General features: G+C 43.0%; 1 protein-coding gene across 1 annotated transcript; it reads right to left on the bottom strand.

The window, feature by feature from the left end:
- Nucleotides 1-634: 634 nt before the first annotated feature.
- stx10 (syntaxin 10) lies at nt 635-14,620 on the bottom strand. Its single transcript, XM_080759784.1, has 9 exons — nt 14,550-14,620; nt 13,140-13,215; nt 8,670-8,763; nt 6,523-6,617; nt 5,867-5,929; nt 5,647-5,751; nt 4,659-4,765; nt 2,981-3,075; nt 635-1,796 (listed from the first exon to the last, which is right to left on the bottom strand). The coding sequence occupies exons 1-9, from the start codon at nt 14,582-14,584 to the stop codon at nt 1,720-1,722; spliced, it is 747 nt and encodes a 248-aa protein (XP_080615910.1). The 5' UTR covers nt 14,585-14,620; the 3' UTR covers nt 635-1,719.
- Between the last annotated feature and the right edge of the window lie 483 nt (nt 14,621-15,103).

Here is a 15,103-nt window from a genome sequence, read left to right as displayed (position 1 = left end):
TCTCTTAATGAAATGCACTAAACACTTCCTCAATACATTTTGAAGTATAGGAAGTGGCAAACATTTAACTCGCATGACATACAGTAGCTTAAAATGAATGAATAGCCTACCAAGTCTGACCTGATTAAACTATCATATCATATCACTGTAGGCCGCTATAAACACAAAGAAAAGGGACTGTGCCAACTGCAACATAGCCCAGAATGTTTTTTTAAGAGGTTCAGCGAGAATTTGAAGAGGCTCGGGAAGAAATCAAGAGTGACGAAAAGAAATCGGGGCAACTACAAGAATCGCATCTCTCAAAATGAAGGGCAACTTTATAATTTGTTTTATCAATCTGATTTTAATTGTTTGTCCCAATATTTAATAAAGGACTTTTTTTTTTTTTTTAAACAGACAAAAGACAGCATCTGGACAGGCCAATAGCCAACCATGTGCTTTTCTTTTTAGAATTTCTGAAAATTTGCTTCGTATTTTCAAAACGGCTTAATGGAAACGCAACTATACCTAGTAGTAGTATGCTGACTGACGTCACAGACTCGCCTAAATATGGAGTTCCACCTGGCCTGGTGGAGATGCACATTCAACCGAGCGGCACCTTTCTAGTTTCTGATAAAAGCACAGCACTTAGTAGAAGCATAAAATCAATTTATGCAATAAATTCAAAGTAAAATAAAACAGTCCTATTTACACAAATCCTTTGTAGCCCACCATGAGCAATGTTTACCCGACATGACACAAGGAAACGCCTGACCTGCACACTCCACAAGAGGGAGCCTGGAACCCAGATCAACAGCGAAGGCTTCTGTGTCCCGTCCTGCCCAGCAAGCAAGCTACCATCATCTCCTCCTCTGCTCTGCTTGCATCATCAGTCATTAGACAAAACCCTCTCAATCAAAGACACACGCTCAAGGTCAAGGATATCACCAACTAACTGTACAACTGGGTCAAGCCATTGCCAGTGCATGCCCAGTTTGCAGGTGGGGTGGGGGGGGGTTAGCGTTCATCACACTGAACGCAAGACTAAACGATAACCCGACCTGATCGAATGCTATCATAATTAGGGAGGAGGGGACCATGGATTCATTTGTCTTGTTGGCTGACAATCTGAACAGCCACAGTTTACAATTAGCCATGTGGCAGCAGGCTGGAGTTACCCCCCCCCCCCCCAACCACACCCACCCCACGATAACAATACAAATATATAGGCGCGTGACATACTGCACTTTACACAAAAGGTAGAAAAATATACTTAAGGCAACACTGACGCCCCCCCCCCCCCCCCCCCTCCCACCACCCCACCCCTCTCGTGTTCTCTGTATCTCCCTCTCCCGTCTGCGTTAAGTACCATCATTCCAGACCGTTAGAAGAAACACAAGCATGTGAAATAATAACATTAGTGTCATCTTCTTCTCTCTCCCCTCCATATCAATGACAAAAGGCTGCGGGGCCTGCGGCCTATACCGTACATACAGTACATTAGAATGAAACCACCAAGGAAGAAAAACAAAAACATTTCACTCTGTTGTGCGATTAGAGAAAGGGATTGTGGGAGTGAGTGGTGGTGGTGGTGGTGTGTTTTTCAGGTTATTATCCGTTTCTATTTCTGTGCAATCCGTCCATCCGTGGATCATTCCCTGGTTCCCCCCCCGGGGGGACAGATGGGGGCGGGGGGAGAGGAGATGCCCAGCAGCAGCAGCAGCAGCAGCAGCAGCATCATCAGAGAGCAAACAGCAGGATGAGCACAACCATCATGACAGCCACCAGGATACCGATGGCACACCACTGTCTCCGACCTGAGCGACACGCAGACACGCACGCACACACACACACACACACACACACACACACACACACACACACACACACACACACACACACACACACACACACACACACACACACACACACACACACACACACACACACACACACACACACACACACACACACACACACACACACACACACACACACACACACACACACACACAATCAATTTGCATTGTCACATCATAGGTTTTTTTTTTTTTAACGTGTGCACTCATTGTGTTGAGTTGTTGAAAAGAGAGGTTAGCGGTAGAGTAAATAGTTGAATAGCGGTGCGATTACATACAAAGTCAACGCAAAGACGAGAAGTTGCGCGATGCGAGCGAAAGGGAATTTTTTTTGTTTTTTACCAACGCTGACGACTGTGCGACCAAAAAGTAAAGCAATTGAAGCTAAATTAGGAGAGCGTAAGAGACTTGAGTCTCCAATGCACTATTCGTCTCCACTGCAGCGGCATCAAGGCTATAGTCAGGTGTGTATATATACTTGGTATTATTTCGTTGCCGTCAGGCAGAAATCTCTTATCTCCATATTTTTTACTTCAACGCCCTGGCCCTCTACTTGATCAGCAGATCTACAAGCTCGGAACACGGTGCGGAGCATTTTGAGCTTGCGGTTTTTCTGTTTTTGAATTTGAATCCTGAACAGTTTGGGACATATGAGGTTTCCACCGACAGAGTACAGACTAAATGCGGGTTAATGCGGATGCAAAAATGTATCCGACATGTCATATCGCAAAGAGAACATCAAAAAAAGCTGCTGGCTTTGATTTAACCCATTCTGACCGGGAACCCATTTTGGTGTTAGCATCATGTTATGCTTTAGCTATTGAAAAATAGCAGATCTACAAGCTCGTAGCGCGCCACCGGGTGGCGCGCTACGAGCTTGTAGGTCTGCTATTTTTGAAAAATCGAAGAACGACTGACATTTTTAGAATCTGATCTCAGGTCAGAATGGGTTCATCAGACCAGTGTGTGTCCAGTGGAAACCTCATATGAATCTGATCTCAGGTCAGAATGGGTTAAATCAGAATTGACCCGTGCACCGCTGCCATGACTTAAATATACATGTCGTCACCAACAAAGTAAAGAAAGATTAGGTGGATTAGGCGAGAGTGTGTATGTCCCAATGTGTCAGTCTGGTAACTTACTGCTGGTCATATGCGAGACCTTCTCCAGCTTTTTAAGGACAGAGTCCATGCGGGTTGAAGTTTGGTCCATCTCATCTCCAAAGTCCCCCAACATCCTAAAACGATACACAAAAACAGCACCTCATACAGTACACCATGCAAGCAGCTGAGGAACGCATTCACTTACTGTAAAAGAGAAAAGCCGGGGCTTGTCTCAGCAGCCATGAGAGTGGCCATTAGTAAGGGTGGGGGTAAAACTGACGTACTTGAGAACTGAATCGAAGAAAGAGTGTCACTTCGTTTCACTGGCCTTCGCCTTTAAAACTGTTTAAGAGATGTCAAAAAAAATAAGACCGTATATGGTTCACGTGATGCAGACACAGACTCAAATGCCTCCTTGAACATTTGACTATTTCGGTACAATATGCTAGTGGTTAAGGTAAAAAAACACTGAAAAACACGGGAGGCGGACTATTTTCCGACAGCATTCTAGCCGACGGGGCAACGGTCCGCTCCGCAGCGGGGGGACATTCGCTGCCATGCGAAAAAGCGATGGTCCGACATGCGCTGCTCCCGTGCTTGCGGTTAGGGTTAGGTTAGGATTGAGGTTTCGGATCAATATGCTGCACCCCAAAAACACTGCCGGTGGCGGGGAATGAATGAATTAATACCTGGCAATCAATGTGTTAACTATCACGCTGCTGCTGAGCTATGTGTTATTGTGTATAGAACTGTTTTTGGTATCTTATAAGCCCCCTAAGGGAATGGTTGTAAGACAAGACACCAAAATGAGATATCGTACATTCACTCACTCAGCCAGTGTGCACCAACCTCTTTCAGCCGACACAAACGCCCTGAATTTCCTCTCGGGGGATCAATAAAGGTTCAACTTACACAGGAAGTCAAACTGGTTCACGAGAGCACTTGACACTTTTTTCATTGTCTTCGCTGTCGGGCAGAAACCTTGCATCTCCATATTTGTTATTTCGTTGAAGTAACTACCGTACTTCATTACCACGCAAAAGTAGTGAAAATAGCAGATCTACAAGCTCACAAAGCAGGCAATGCGACCCGTTGTGAGCTTGTAGATCAGCTAATTTCACACTTTGAAACCGTTAAAAAAGGTGTGGGTGGGGAGAGGCTCAGGTTGAGCGGCAGCATGGGAATTGGAGAAATGGCTAAATCTGGCATTACAAATGTAGAATACAATGACATTGAGTTGGGTGGTTTTTTTTAAGGGTAACTGTTGCAATATTACACTCGAGGGTGTGCTTTACCGAGATTATTAGCACTACTCCGCTTTCGGAACTCGGCTAAGGCCTCGTTCCTGCCGCAACGCTGTCCTGCCAATAATCACGGGACGGCACACCCTCTCGTGAAATATTGCTTAATTGTGATGTGCTTTGGAGGAAAAAAAGACGCTATAGCAATGCACAAGATTCCTTACTCTGCCAGTCACTTTGACATACAAGCCACAAACAGTCAAGAGTCGGTTAGATTAACCCCTTTTGGTGTATGTTATGCTTTACCCATTGAAAGAAAGCACATCTACAAGGGTGGCGCGCTACGAGCTTGCTATTTTTGAAAGATCGAAGAACGACTGACATAGAAACATAGCCTTTTCTGATCTCAGGTCAAAAGGAAAACGTACTGCCCTGGATTTGTGTGTATACTATATGCACGCACGCTCCATACTCACACTGCCTGCTCGTCGAGCTCATCCCCGATGCGTCCGGACATGTCTTTAAGGACTCGGATGCTGCCAGATACCAATTCCAGCTGCTCATCCTGCTCCTGCACAATGAGCTACACACACACACACACACACACACACACACACGCGCGCGCGTGCGCGCGAGCGGCGATATGAAAATTACACGTCAGGATTATTGTGGCAAACAATAATTGTGATTAATGATATGGCAATAATCAAACCATATAACCCACAGAGATTTATATCCCCTTTCCCCTTCATTTAGACTAGAGAATCACATTGACTGGGTAGTCACAGACAAGACGATAGAAATGGCAAAAAAAAAAAAGGCAACATTCTTGTGGTGGGCTGTCCCCCTCTCATTACGCTCCATTTAATTGAACCCATTAGCGCTTTTGGTCAAACTTCCAAACCCATTAATTGTACTGCCAATCAACATTAACCCATTCTGACCTGAGATCAGATTCATACGAGGTTTCCACTGGACACACACTGGTCTGATGAACCCATTCAGGCCTGAGATCAGATTCTAAAAATGTCAGTCGTTCTTCGAATTTTTCAATAGCTAAAGCATAACATGATGCTAACACCAAAATGGGTGCCCGGTCAGAATGGGTTAACAACACTGTCCTCCAACTACAGGCCAAAGACTTGGTTTTGATTATTGGTAAATATTAATTAAATAAATGAATACAAGACTGAGATGAGAAATATTTTTTTGGGGGGCTCAGAAATATAACAGAAACTCATTAACAGAAAACAAGTATAACAATACATTGTGAGCGTGTAAGTATACTTTTTTTTCTTTCTTTTTTTTACCATCCGTCATACCATGACATAGGGCATGTAAGTGGTTAAGACTTATTCTCAAAAGCAGACTCTGGTATCCGCTGACATGCAGTGTGACCTACAGTGTGTAACTGAATCCTTTGAGGGAGTACAACAGTGATAAGATAAGCGTCCATGAGCTCACCTGTTGCTGTTCCTGCTGATCCTGGATGTACCTGGAGTTGGCAGACACCAGGTGAGCCTCCATACCCGTGGAGGAGCTGTCCTGGCCCGACGAGGCAAACAGAGCCTGGGCCAACACAGAGGAGGATATATCATTTTTGTGAGTCAGCCAGCGTTCGCAGAAATTGTATGACAAACCAAGTGTGAACTGTAAACGGTTGCGTTTGCGTGTGTGTGCGTACCTGTTTGTTCTTCTTTTCAGCCTGAGCCACAACAGAAGGGCTGGCCAACTGCTCCTTCATCTCCTATAAAAAAATGAATTAAAAAGAAAAGACAAATAAGAGAGGGAGTAGTTAACGGCTCACACTCCTCAATGGTTCCAATAGGACTGAGCAAAATGACAGGGTTCATTTAACTTACATTAAGTCACTATAATCAGTTTGCACCTACAATAGTAATATTTTAATTTCAATTTGTTCCTGTGCCATGGTTTGAAAGCAAATTATATATAGACTACGTGTTCTAAAAGGACAGAAGGTGATTTTTAAATTATGTAGTCTGCTTCAGGAACAGCAGTCCTGTTGAGGTCAAATGAAAGGATGGGGAACTAAGTACATTTACTCAATTACTGTACATACGTTTTTACTTTACTGGAGTATTTTCAAATGTCAAAACTTCACTCAACTCCACTACCAGATCTCGGAGGCAAATATTGCACTTTTTATTTATTTTTTTGAAAGTAATTCTAAAATAAATCAAATATTTAAGGTGTTTTTATTTAATGTTTTATTTCATGATAGTTATAGAGGCCAATTATAATTTATTAGGGCATATAAGGCTTATTAGCCAGGGAACGTTTGAAGTTTAAAAAAAAAATGTGAATGTGCACTGCACACACCTGTACAGATTGCCTGGTCATCTCAACAAAGGCTCTCCTCTCCTGGAGTTCATTCTCCCCCAGGCGGAACTTCCCAGGGTTGGATTCCACAATACCTGTCAACAGTCAAGGATTCCATACGCGCACTCATAATAATACCGGTACTTTATCTGACACACCTCTGCATACCTAATGCTACTTAATACAACGCAAACCATACACATCCACGTACAAACAAATATACCCATTTAGACCTGAGTTTAAAACAATCACTTTGAAAGAATATATATTTAAAGATTTGCGCCACATTTTTACGATTAAAAAATAAATTGCTAAATTATAACATAATAATGTTTAAAACACCAAAAGGGGTTCCCGCCCCAAAATGGGTTTTAAAGAGTAGTTCAACCAAATAATGAATTATTTTCTATCAATTACACACCCCTTGAATTCACGGAGCCGATCATTTGGCAATCAAATTGTTGTTTCAGGATTAGGAATGCAACAAAAACAATGAAATCTCTGTGAATCCAAGGCTTCATGGGGTGTGTTATTGATAAAAAAATGTTTTTTTTTGGTGAACTACTTCTTTAAAGGTCAGATATGAATCATCATGACTTTCCCTGTGTGACATAACCCTCAATCTTGTGCAACCACTGCTCTTTACCACAAGGAAGAGAAAGCATGTCTGTCAAAGAAGCTTTTCATTGAGGTCAAATGTAGCCTCCGGTATAACAATTTACAATTTACAATTTAGGCATTTAGCAGACGCTCTTAATCCAGAGCGACTTAATCTACACATCTTGCAAAAATAAATGATGGATTTATTTGTTTTCTTTTTGCTCCCAAATGAAACGGGCTTCAGTATCTTATCTTCCGATAATATATGTTGGCTGTTGCCATTATTACTTCAGTATAACACAGCAAACTTTAATTAAGCACTAGGGATTTCAACCGTGTTTGGCACACTTGCTTTAGTTATTTTATGTAAACAAGCAGAAGGTCAGTGAGTCTACTTCCTCCGGCTCTCTGACTCACACTCAATGTGTAAGAAACTGGAAGAAACCAGTCTATGCTGTGTGCACATAACAGAATGAAAACAAAAGGTTGAACCTCACACAGACAGTAGCTCTGGTCCCCGGACAGGTACCAGTAGCTCTGGTCCATAAGGGCGCCCGTATTCCGGCAATGTCATTACAGGTGACAATAAAAAAACACAAGAATGACTCAGTCATAACTTGTCTTCAAGCTTGCAGATCTACTACTTTGGATGCTTTGGTGTGACGCTGTAGTATGATCAAGTGGGGGCGTTATGCAGTGTTACTGCATAACCCCTGCGTTCCCCGCTATTTAATCCAATATTCTACGCTGCCAAGATCGTTTTATTACCATGTGCTGAAGTATTTGCAGCTTTCAGCCATGAAATAGTCAGATGGGTTGTTATGATCAGAAGCACCAGCGGCCATGACAATGCGACACGAAACCACCATGCACAGCATGCTGTAGGCCCCGTTCACATGCATTGGGCTCAATTTCCCAGAAGCCCTAGCAGCCCAGAGGATGACTTGATTTCCGGTTACATCATCATGATAACGCGACGGCCTCGTCACTAGCTCCGGGACAAATCCGCTATTTATTTTTAATCATTTTTAAAACGGCGAATTAAACGCATTAAACAAATAGCGGGTTTAGCGTATTACGCGTGGTGGAACCCTGGATTAATACTTAAAAAGGGTATCTTTGAAAAACAAAGAAAGGGTCCCGCACACTGTCAAACACTTGCCCAAATGTTGCTCTTTATTGGGTCGATTAGACCTTCATCAGGACAGACAATCTCTGGACTGGAACCCTGGATTAAACAATTATCCGCCGTCAAAGTGTTAATTTAACCCATTCAGAACGGGAACCCCTTACAAGCTACGAGCTTGTAGATCTGCTTTTTTTTTTTTATCGTGACAATGTGGTGCCAATCTGTGGGTGGGCGGCCAAATTCATATAATTTTAGGGGTCCTTGACATGAAAAAGGTTGAGCACCACTGACATAAAAAGTGTTTTTCTTAAAACTTTTAGGATTTAGAAGCCTTTTTTTTTTTAAATCAGCCTCAGGTCTAAATAGGTTAAGACGTTAAAATACAGAGATCAGAGGTACTCGAGATATAAAAGGATACTAATAGTCTCACTGAGGTCCTCCAGGTCCCAGTCTATGGCGCGTAGACAGTTCCTCAGCTCATTGGTGCTCCAATCCAATTCATCCTGACTCACCTGTGAACACAAAACAGCAACTGCTGATTACCTCACCAGAAGCCAAATGTTATGCTGCGTTCACACTGGCACAAAAGATACAAAGCTACACATATTTGTATCTTTGTAGCTGAAGTTGAAACCAGCTCAACCTTTTTTGTAGCTTTGTACCTTTTGTAGCACCGTACAAATGTAGGATTTATCTTTGTATCTTCATGTCGCCGCCGGCTTCCATTGAAGATTAAATGGTAGCCTGTATCTTTGTAGCTGCACAGTTGCGGAGGCAGCGTTAGGGCCGATTCATACTCAGTCACTCAGTCAGAAATTTTCAGTAGCACCGAAGAGGCGACTTTAATGTGACCTCAAATGACGTCAAATGACGTCACATTGTAGGCTCTACAGCGCCGAACAGACTTTTAACTCGGCTCTAAAATAGGAGTATGAATCGGCCCTTAGGCTGCACAGTAGCCACAAGGTAGCTTTTCCTTCCCCCATCCACAGTCCACCTTTGTTCTTAGATCTCCATCACCCTATACCGTTGCGTTGGTCCGACTCGCGGCATTACCGACCCCGTCCCTACCCTAGCCGCACGCAAAGCCACGTAGTCGGCATAAAGGGATGTCGGAGTTACGGAGTAGTGGATTATTTAGAACTCACATCAGTCTCTTTAGGAAATAATCAAGGTAGAGAGTGGACTGAAACGATGTCACTTCTATTACAGACTGGTCTGTACCGAGCCCAGGGAGACTGCACTGTAAGCCAGCCTCCTGAGCCCTTTTCATTTCTCTCGCTTATACACAATGGCAGAGCAGAGAATACATTGGAGGTGTGGTCAGTGGTCAGTGGACATGGTCAAACATGGGTCTTGTGTAAGAATAGGTCATCTGACAGACAACCAACAGGTGGATAGTATTCTCATCTTCAAAATCCTATTACATTGGGCAGTCCGCCCATTTTGAATCAATTGAAAGGACGCTGTGCAGGCACTTGGGTAAAGTCCCTGCCCACCACCACAGAGGTTGTGGGTTCAAATCCACCGTGGTGCATCCGGCCTTGTCAGCCGTCTATGCCAAAAACAAATTGGCCTGTGTGCGGGGGAGGGATGCCGGCCGGGGACAGTGATATTGGTCATTGCACGTACTCCTGCGGGCGGCCAAATAACTGTCAGTGGGGATTGTCGAGCGGGAGGAGAAGGACAAAGGCCCTACGTTTTCCCGGTTGGGGCTCCTCACCGGCAGGTGAGTCAGTGGGATACAACAGTACTAGTCTAGTAGTGACGACACAGGAATGTGTGTGGGGACAAATTAATTGTCATTTGGGGGAAAAAGTTCAAAGTAATTGGCTCCTCTAAATAAATAAAATAAAATAAAGAAAAGTGATGTAGAACATTTTTTATATTCTATTTTGAAATTGGAATTTTCATTGACAGCCTTAGGTCGAGTTAGATTGACTGTCCAAACAGTCTCAACAGTCAGTCTGGACTCTCTGGGCTGTATTTTGCGTGCCTTAAGTACCAGGTCTTATTCCCTAACTTGAGTAAACTAAAGACCTGGAGGCGTGATTAATGCTCTTTGGCCACTCAGAATAGCCAAATGGCATTGATCACGCCTCCAGGTCTTTAGTTAGGGAATAAGACCTGGTACTTAAGACACGCAAAATACAGCCCTCTGTGACTAAAACCATTGTGTATAATAATTGTGGCATTCTTTGCAACTGGCTCAGGAGGGATTCCCAGCATGCCTTGGCATGTCCATGTTATTGTTGTTCATTGTGCTTATTGTTGTTGTTGTACGTGTGAAAGAATGTGGTTAATATGGTGTTTACGTGTGTTTTGTAATGATTGTACAGCCTAGGGGTACAGTACTGCAGGGCTTGCAGGCACCCATTTATTTGCCTTCTAGATCAGTAGTTCACACTCAGATTCTTTCCAAAAATGTTCAAAGCAAATGTACAAGCTTGCACAAAGTGGTGCACTGTAGGGCTGTCAGTTCACCTCTATAATCCAATTCGAATTTCATTGCTTCATTATTTGTAATTTTCGAATATATTCGAATATTTACATTGTTTATTTTAGCTCATATTTAGCCTATAATAATACACGTGGCTGGCATGTCTTGTGAGTTTTGGGAAGTGCAAGGTTTTTGACAGGTCTGCCTGCTGTGGACATTGAAACCCTGACCATTACACACGGGCAGACGCAACGATAAAGTCTATCATTCATTGTGAAGCCAGCAACATGTTGATGCAAACAGACGTGTACAGTAGCTGCTCCAAATGATATTAGCATTCGTCTGTGTCTGCCCGTGTAAACGCAGCATTGTCCCCCCGCTGCGGAGAGGACCGTTGCCCCGTCGGCTAGAATGCTGTCGGAAAAAAGGCCGCCTCCCGTGTACCATAGTGTTATTAAGGAGGACTCCTTGGCGTTAAACTAATGTTAGCTCCCATGCTAACTAGTTGCTACCCTCGTCAGAAACAACAGCACAGATCGGGTGGAAGATGCTGATACCACTTTGCTTGTGCCCGTGGATGGGAAATGAGATTTAAAAGGCTATAGAAGCGTGGATGAAAGGCAAGCACAGATGTGCAATAAAGTTGTGTCATGAGACTGTATTATGATTTTCGTTCTACCGGCGATTTCTGTCTGTGTAGTATACTAGACGTATCTATGCATGTGTTACAAGGGTTTGTGTGTCTGTGATTAAAAGAGTTACAGCCAGTAAGCCCGCCCACCCTGTAGACTGTCTCTGATTGGCTTACCCTGAAATCTGGCCCTACGTTAGCCAATCATTGACCTCTTCTGCGACGTGACCGGACGTGCACCTTTTCACATGCAGTGGAAGCGGCCGTGGAGATTTCACAGCGGTAGATTCGTTACTCAATACATTTAGTGAGCGGATAAAATAACATAAAACAAAATAAATATATTAAATAGAATTAATAAATGATAAAAGCTCCATTCGAATGGCAATTTTAGCTTTCGAATATATATATATTTTTTAATATTCGAATTTCTTTCATATTATGAAATTCGTTCTGACAGCACTAGTGCACTGTGAGCTTGTAGATCTGCTATTTTTGAATAGCCAGTGTTAAAATCTAAAACGACAGAGATGCTTTTGCCGGTTTTAATGGGTTACGGGCAGGTTCGCTGGAGTTACTTGGTTGTGTGTGTGTGTGTGTGTGTGTGTGTGTGTGTGTGTAAGATCAACAAACACTTATCCAAACACGTATCCTATAGCAGGACTATGTCATGCCTGATTGAACACACAATTTATTACAATACAAGTATTGTTTCAGTTGTGTTGTTTATTTAATTTAGGCCTTTTAAACTTCTAGCTATTGTTTTTACTGCATTCTATTCTTCAAAGATGTAATGTATTTTTTACATGTTCATCATGCTTCTTTTTTATTCTGTATGTATGTGTTGGACAGGATTAATAAAGTATATATCTATAATAGTTTGGGATTATTAGTCCAGCAGCCAACAGGCTTCTTTTGTTTAAAGTGGGAAATGTGTTAGTTTTTTAAATTTCATTTGACTAAAATATTATCATTCATGAATCCACTTGCTGACTGGCTGTCGGTATTGAGCTAGCAATGTATTTTTATAGTGGGATATATGTGACCATACCATTAACAACCTATATAAAATGCAAGATTTTCACATTTTCACTTTATGTAGCATGCGACATGTCAAACTAGTGGGTTTTCATGATTCCGAATCCAATCCAAGCATTAGTTTTCCACAATTAGGCTATGGGCTAAAAACTTCCATAGCCACTTCACAAAATGTGATGAGGTCAGCACATTTTGTGATGACGGCTATGGCCGTTTTAGCCATAGAGTATTAAAAGGATAGAGACTGAACTGGCGCGAAGCTCCGCGCCCCGCCGCTATTCATGTCAGTGGAAGTTGCTCAGTGGCGTTTTGAAGCACCCGGAAGGCTGCCGGAAGTACCGTCTATTTCCGCTGAATCAGCATTTGGACACTAAATTTTGGTGTCCAAAGTGCAGCTGGGCTTTAACATTGAGCGCTCGGTTGCACGGGGTTTCCTCGTCAAGAATCCACGGGTCCGCCTGCAGTCCTTCCTCTTACCACTAGGGCCCAGCGCTTCAACATTGGAGTGCCTAGCTGGCCCCTTGGTTTTAGCCCATGGAGTGTTTTTTGTGCAAAACTAATGCTTGGAATGGATTCAGAATCATGAAAACCCCCTAGTTTGACTAGACACATGCTATTTAAAGCATAATGGATTTTTTGCCTTATTGGTATGGTCACATATAAACCCCTATAGAGACAAATCGGTCAGCAAGTGGATTCATGAATGTATGCAAGACAATATTTTAGGCCAATGAAAAAAAAACTATGCAAAATGTCCCACTCCCGGCTGTCAGACTCACCTGTGGCCCTTCCTGCAACAGCTCCTCCCAGCGATTATACAGACCCCGTGCTCGGGACAGGGCTTTCTGCACCTCCCTGGACACACACACACACATTAACCATTTATTTATGTCCACACAAAGGATATGCATACAAGGACACAAATATTATAGGCGCATTAAAGTTACATCTGCAAAGTCATGGCATGATGTGTTTTCATGATACAACAGGCAGGTCACACAGTACTCTATGGGTAGAAGTAACAGCGTCTCCGCCATATATGACGGCTGCCAATTATAGCAGAGACACCACAATACTTTGCCAGCCTTTTTTGCCTCCTTTTTGGACATCCCAAGTTGTTGGAACCCTCTAACAACCAGTCTGTGCATATAACTGCCCTAGGCTGCCACATATAAATACAAATAGTCTGCACCTATAATAGCCCAGCTCTGAGATGTTATGTAGAAGTGGTTGGTCTTTTATGACCTTGGTCATAAAGGCTTCCTCTAGTCTAGGCTGTGGTCAAAGACTCAAAGGTGCAGGCTATCTCTAATACGGGCACTTCTCTGGACTCTTCATCAACCACAACACTATCTGGTGTATTGGCTGCTAGAGAAACACACACACACATGCACGTAACAACATTGACACTTAAAAAAGGAAGTAAAAGTATCATCTTAAGGAGGTGATTACGACCAGTCATCTGGTGGTGATCTCTCCACAACAGCGCCCCCCCCCACCCCCACCCCCATTTAACCAAAACAAATCGGAGCACATTTCACAACCTTCTGTAATCTCGCAACCCTCTGTGAACTGGTTGACAGACTGCAATGATTGGGGGGCGGCACCCCCGTACACACATACCATACAACTTAAACCTTTATACTGTATGTCGTAAAGACTGTAAAGTTTACAACCAAACAACCATTATACTGTTAAGACTGTAGAGCAGTGCTTCACAAAGTAGGGTCCAGGGACCCTCTGGGGTTCCTTGAGGGGCTCCGAATGGACACTTACAGGTCTGATACTCTTGAGTGTACAAATGGACCTTTAGTTTGCAGGTCTGCAGCTCTTTGAGTGCACAAATGGATACACTCGGTCATGGGGGGTTCTTGAAAAAGGCCATACATAGTTATTTCTTGGGTTCAATTGTATTGTATTAAACTGCACTCTTGTGCTTTGCTTTTGGTTGTTTACACAGAGTAGAGGACGACACTTTGGTGTAAAGCCGCACCCCCACCCCCGTTACTAAACTGTCTAACTGTAGCCTCTGATGCTAGCTAGCTAAACAGCTAGCCTCCTACAATGTAACTGGACGCTGCTATAATAACCGAGATGGCGGTTGCTATTGTTTACATGAAACAACACGTCAAAATTGAATAAAGGAGCTGTCTTCACATAAAGCCTCGGTTACAAAGCTCATCTCTCACCCTTTCACAACGAAGAATGGGTCTTCAAGCGACATGTTGATTTCCTCTGCTCCAACTTCTGGGTGGACGCATGCGCATCATCCAGATGACCGATGACCCAGTGACGTGAAGCATGGTTGGTTGGTAGCACGTGGCGTTTCCAATCACTCACACTCTATGCTCACACTGCCTCTGTATCTCTATGACGCAAATGGAGCAGGCAGGCATAATATAAAAGGTAGCATTCATGCACCTGCATTAATTAATTAATTCGTTCATTAATTAATTAATTCGTTCATTAATTCATTCAGGTCTGGGGACCACCAAGGGTCCTTGCAATTTAGTTGCTATAGTGTAATAGAAAACAAAATGTATTTCATGTTGAAATTCTATTTAAGCATAATGATGCTATTTTTGTATTAATCTTACTATGACCAATGTGTCTGAATGTAATGTAATGTCCAAGCAAGCAAAGTAAATGAGTGATAATTTAGTACTAAGACCCTCAGTGACTGTTGTTATGTAAGCGAGCAGCATGAAGGCTCATATAATATACAGCAAGGTCAAGTCAAGTT

This window comes from Protomyctophum bolini (genome assembly GCF_963924005.1).
Source record: "Protomyctophum bolini genome assembly, chromosome: 3".
NCBI lineage: Eukaryota > Metazoa > Chordata > Actinopteri > Myctophiformes > Myctophidae > Protomyctophum > Protomyctophum bolini.
Note: the sequence above shows the minus strand (reverse complement) of the source record. Positions and strands in the feature narration are given on the sequence as shown.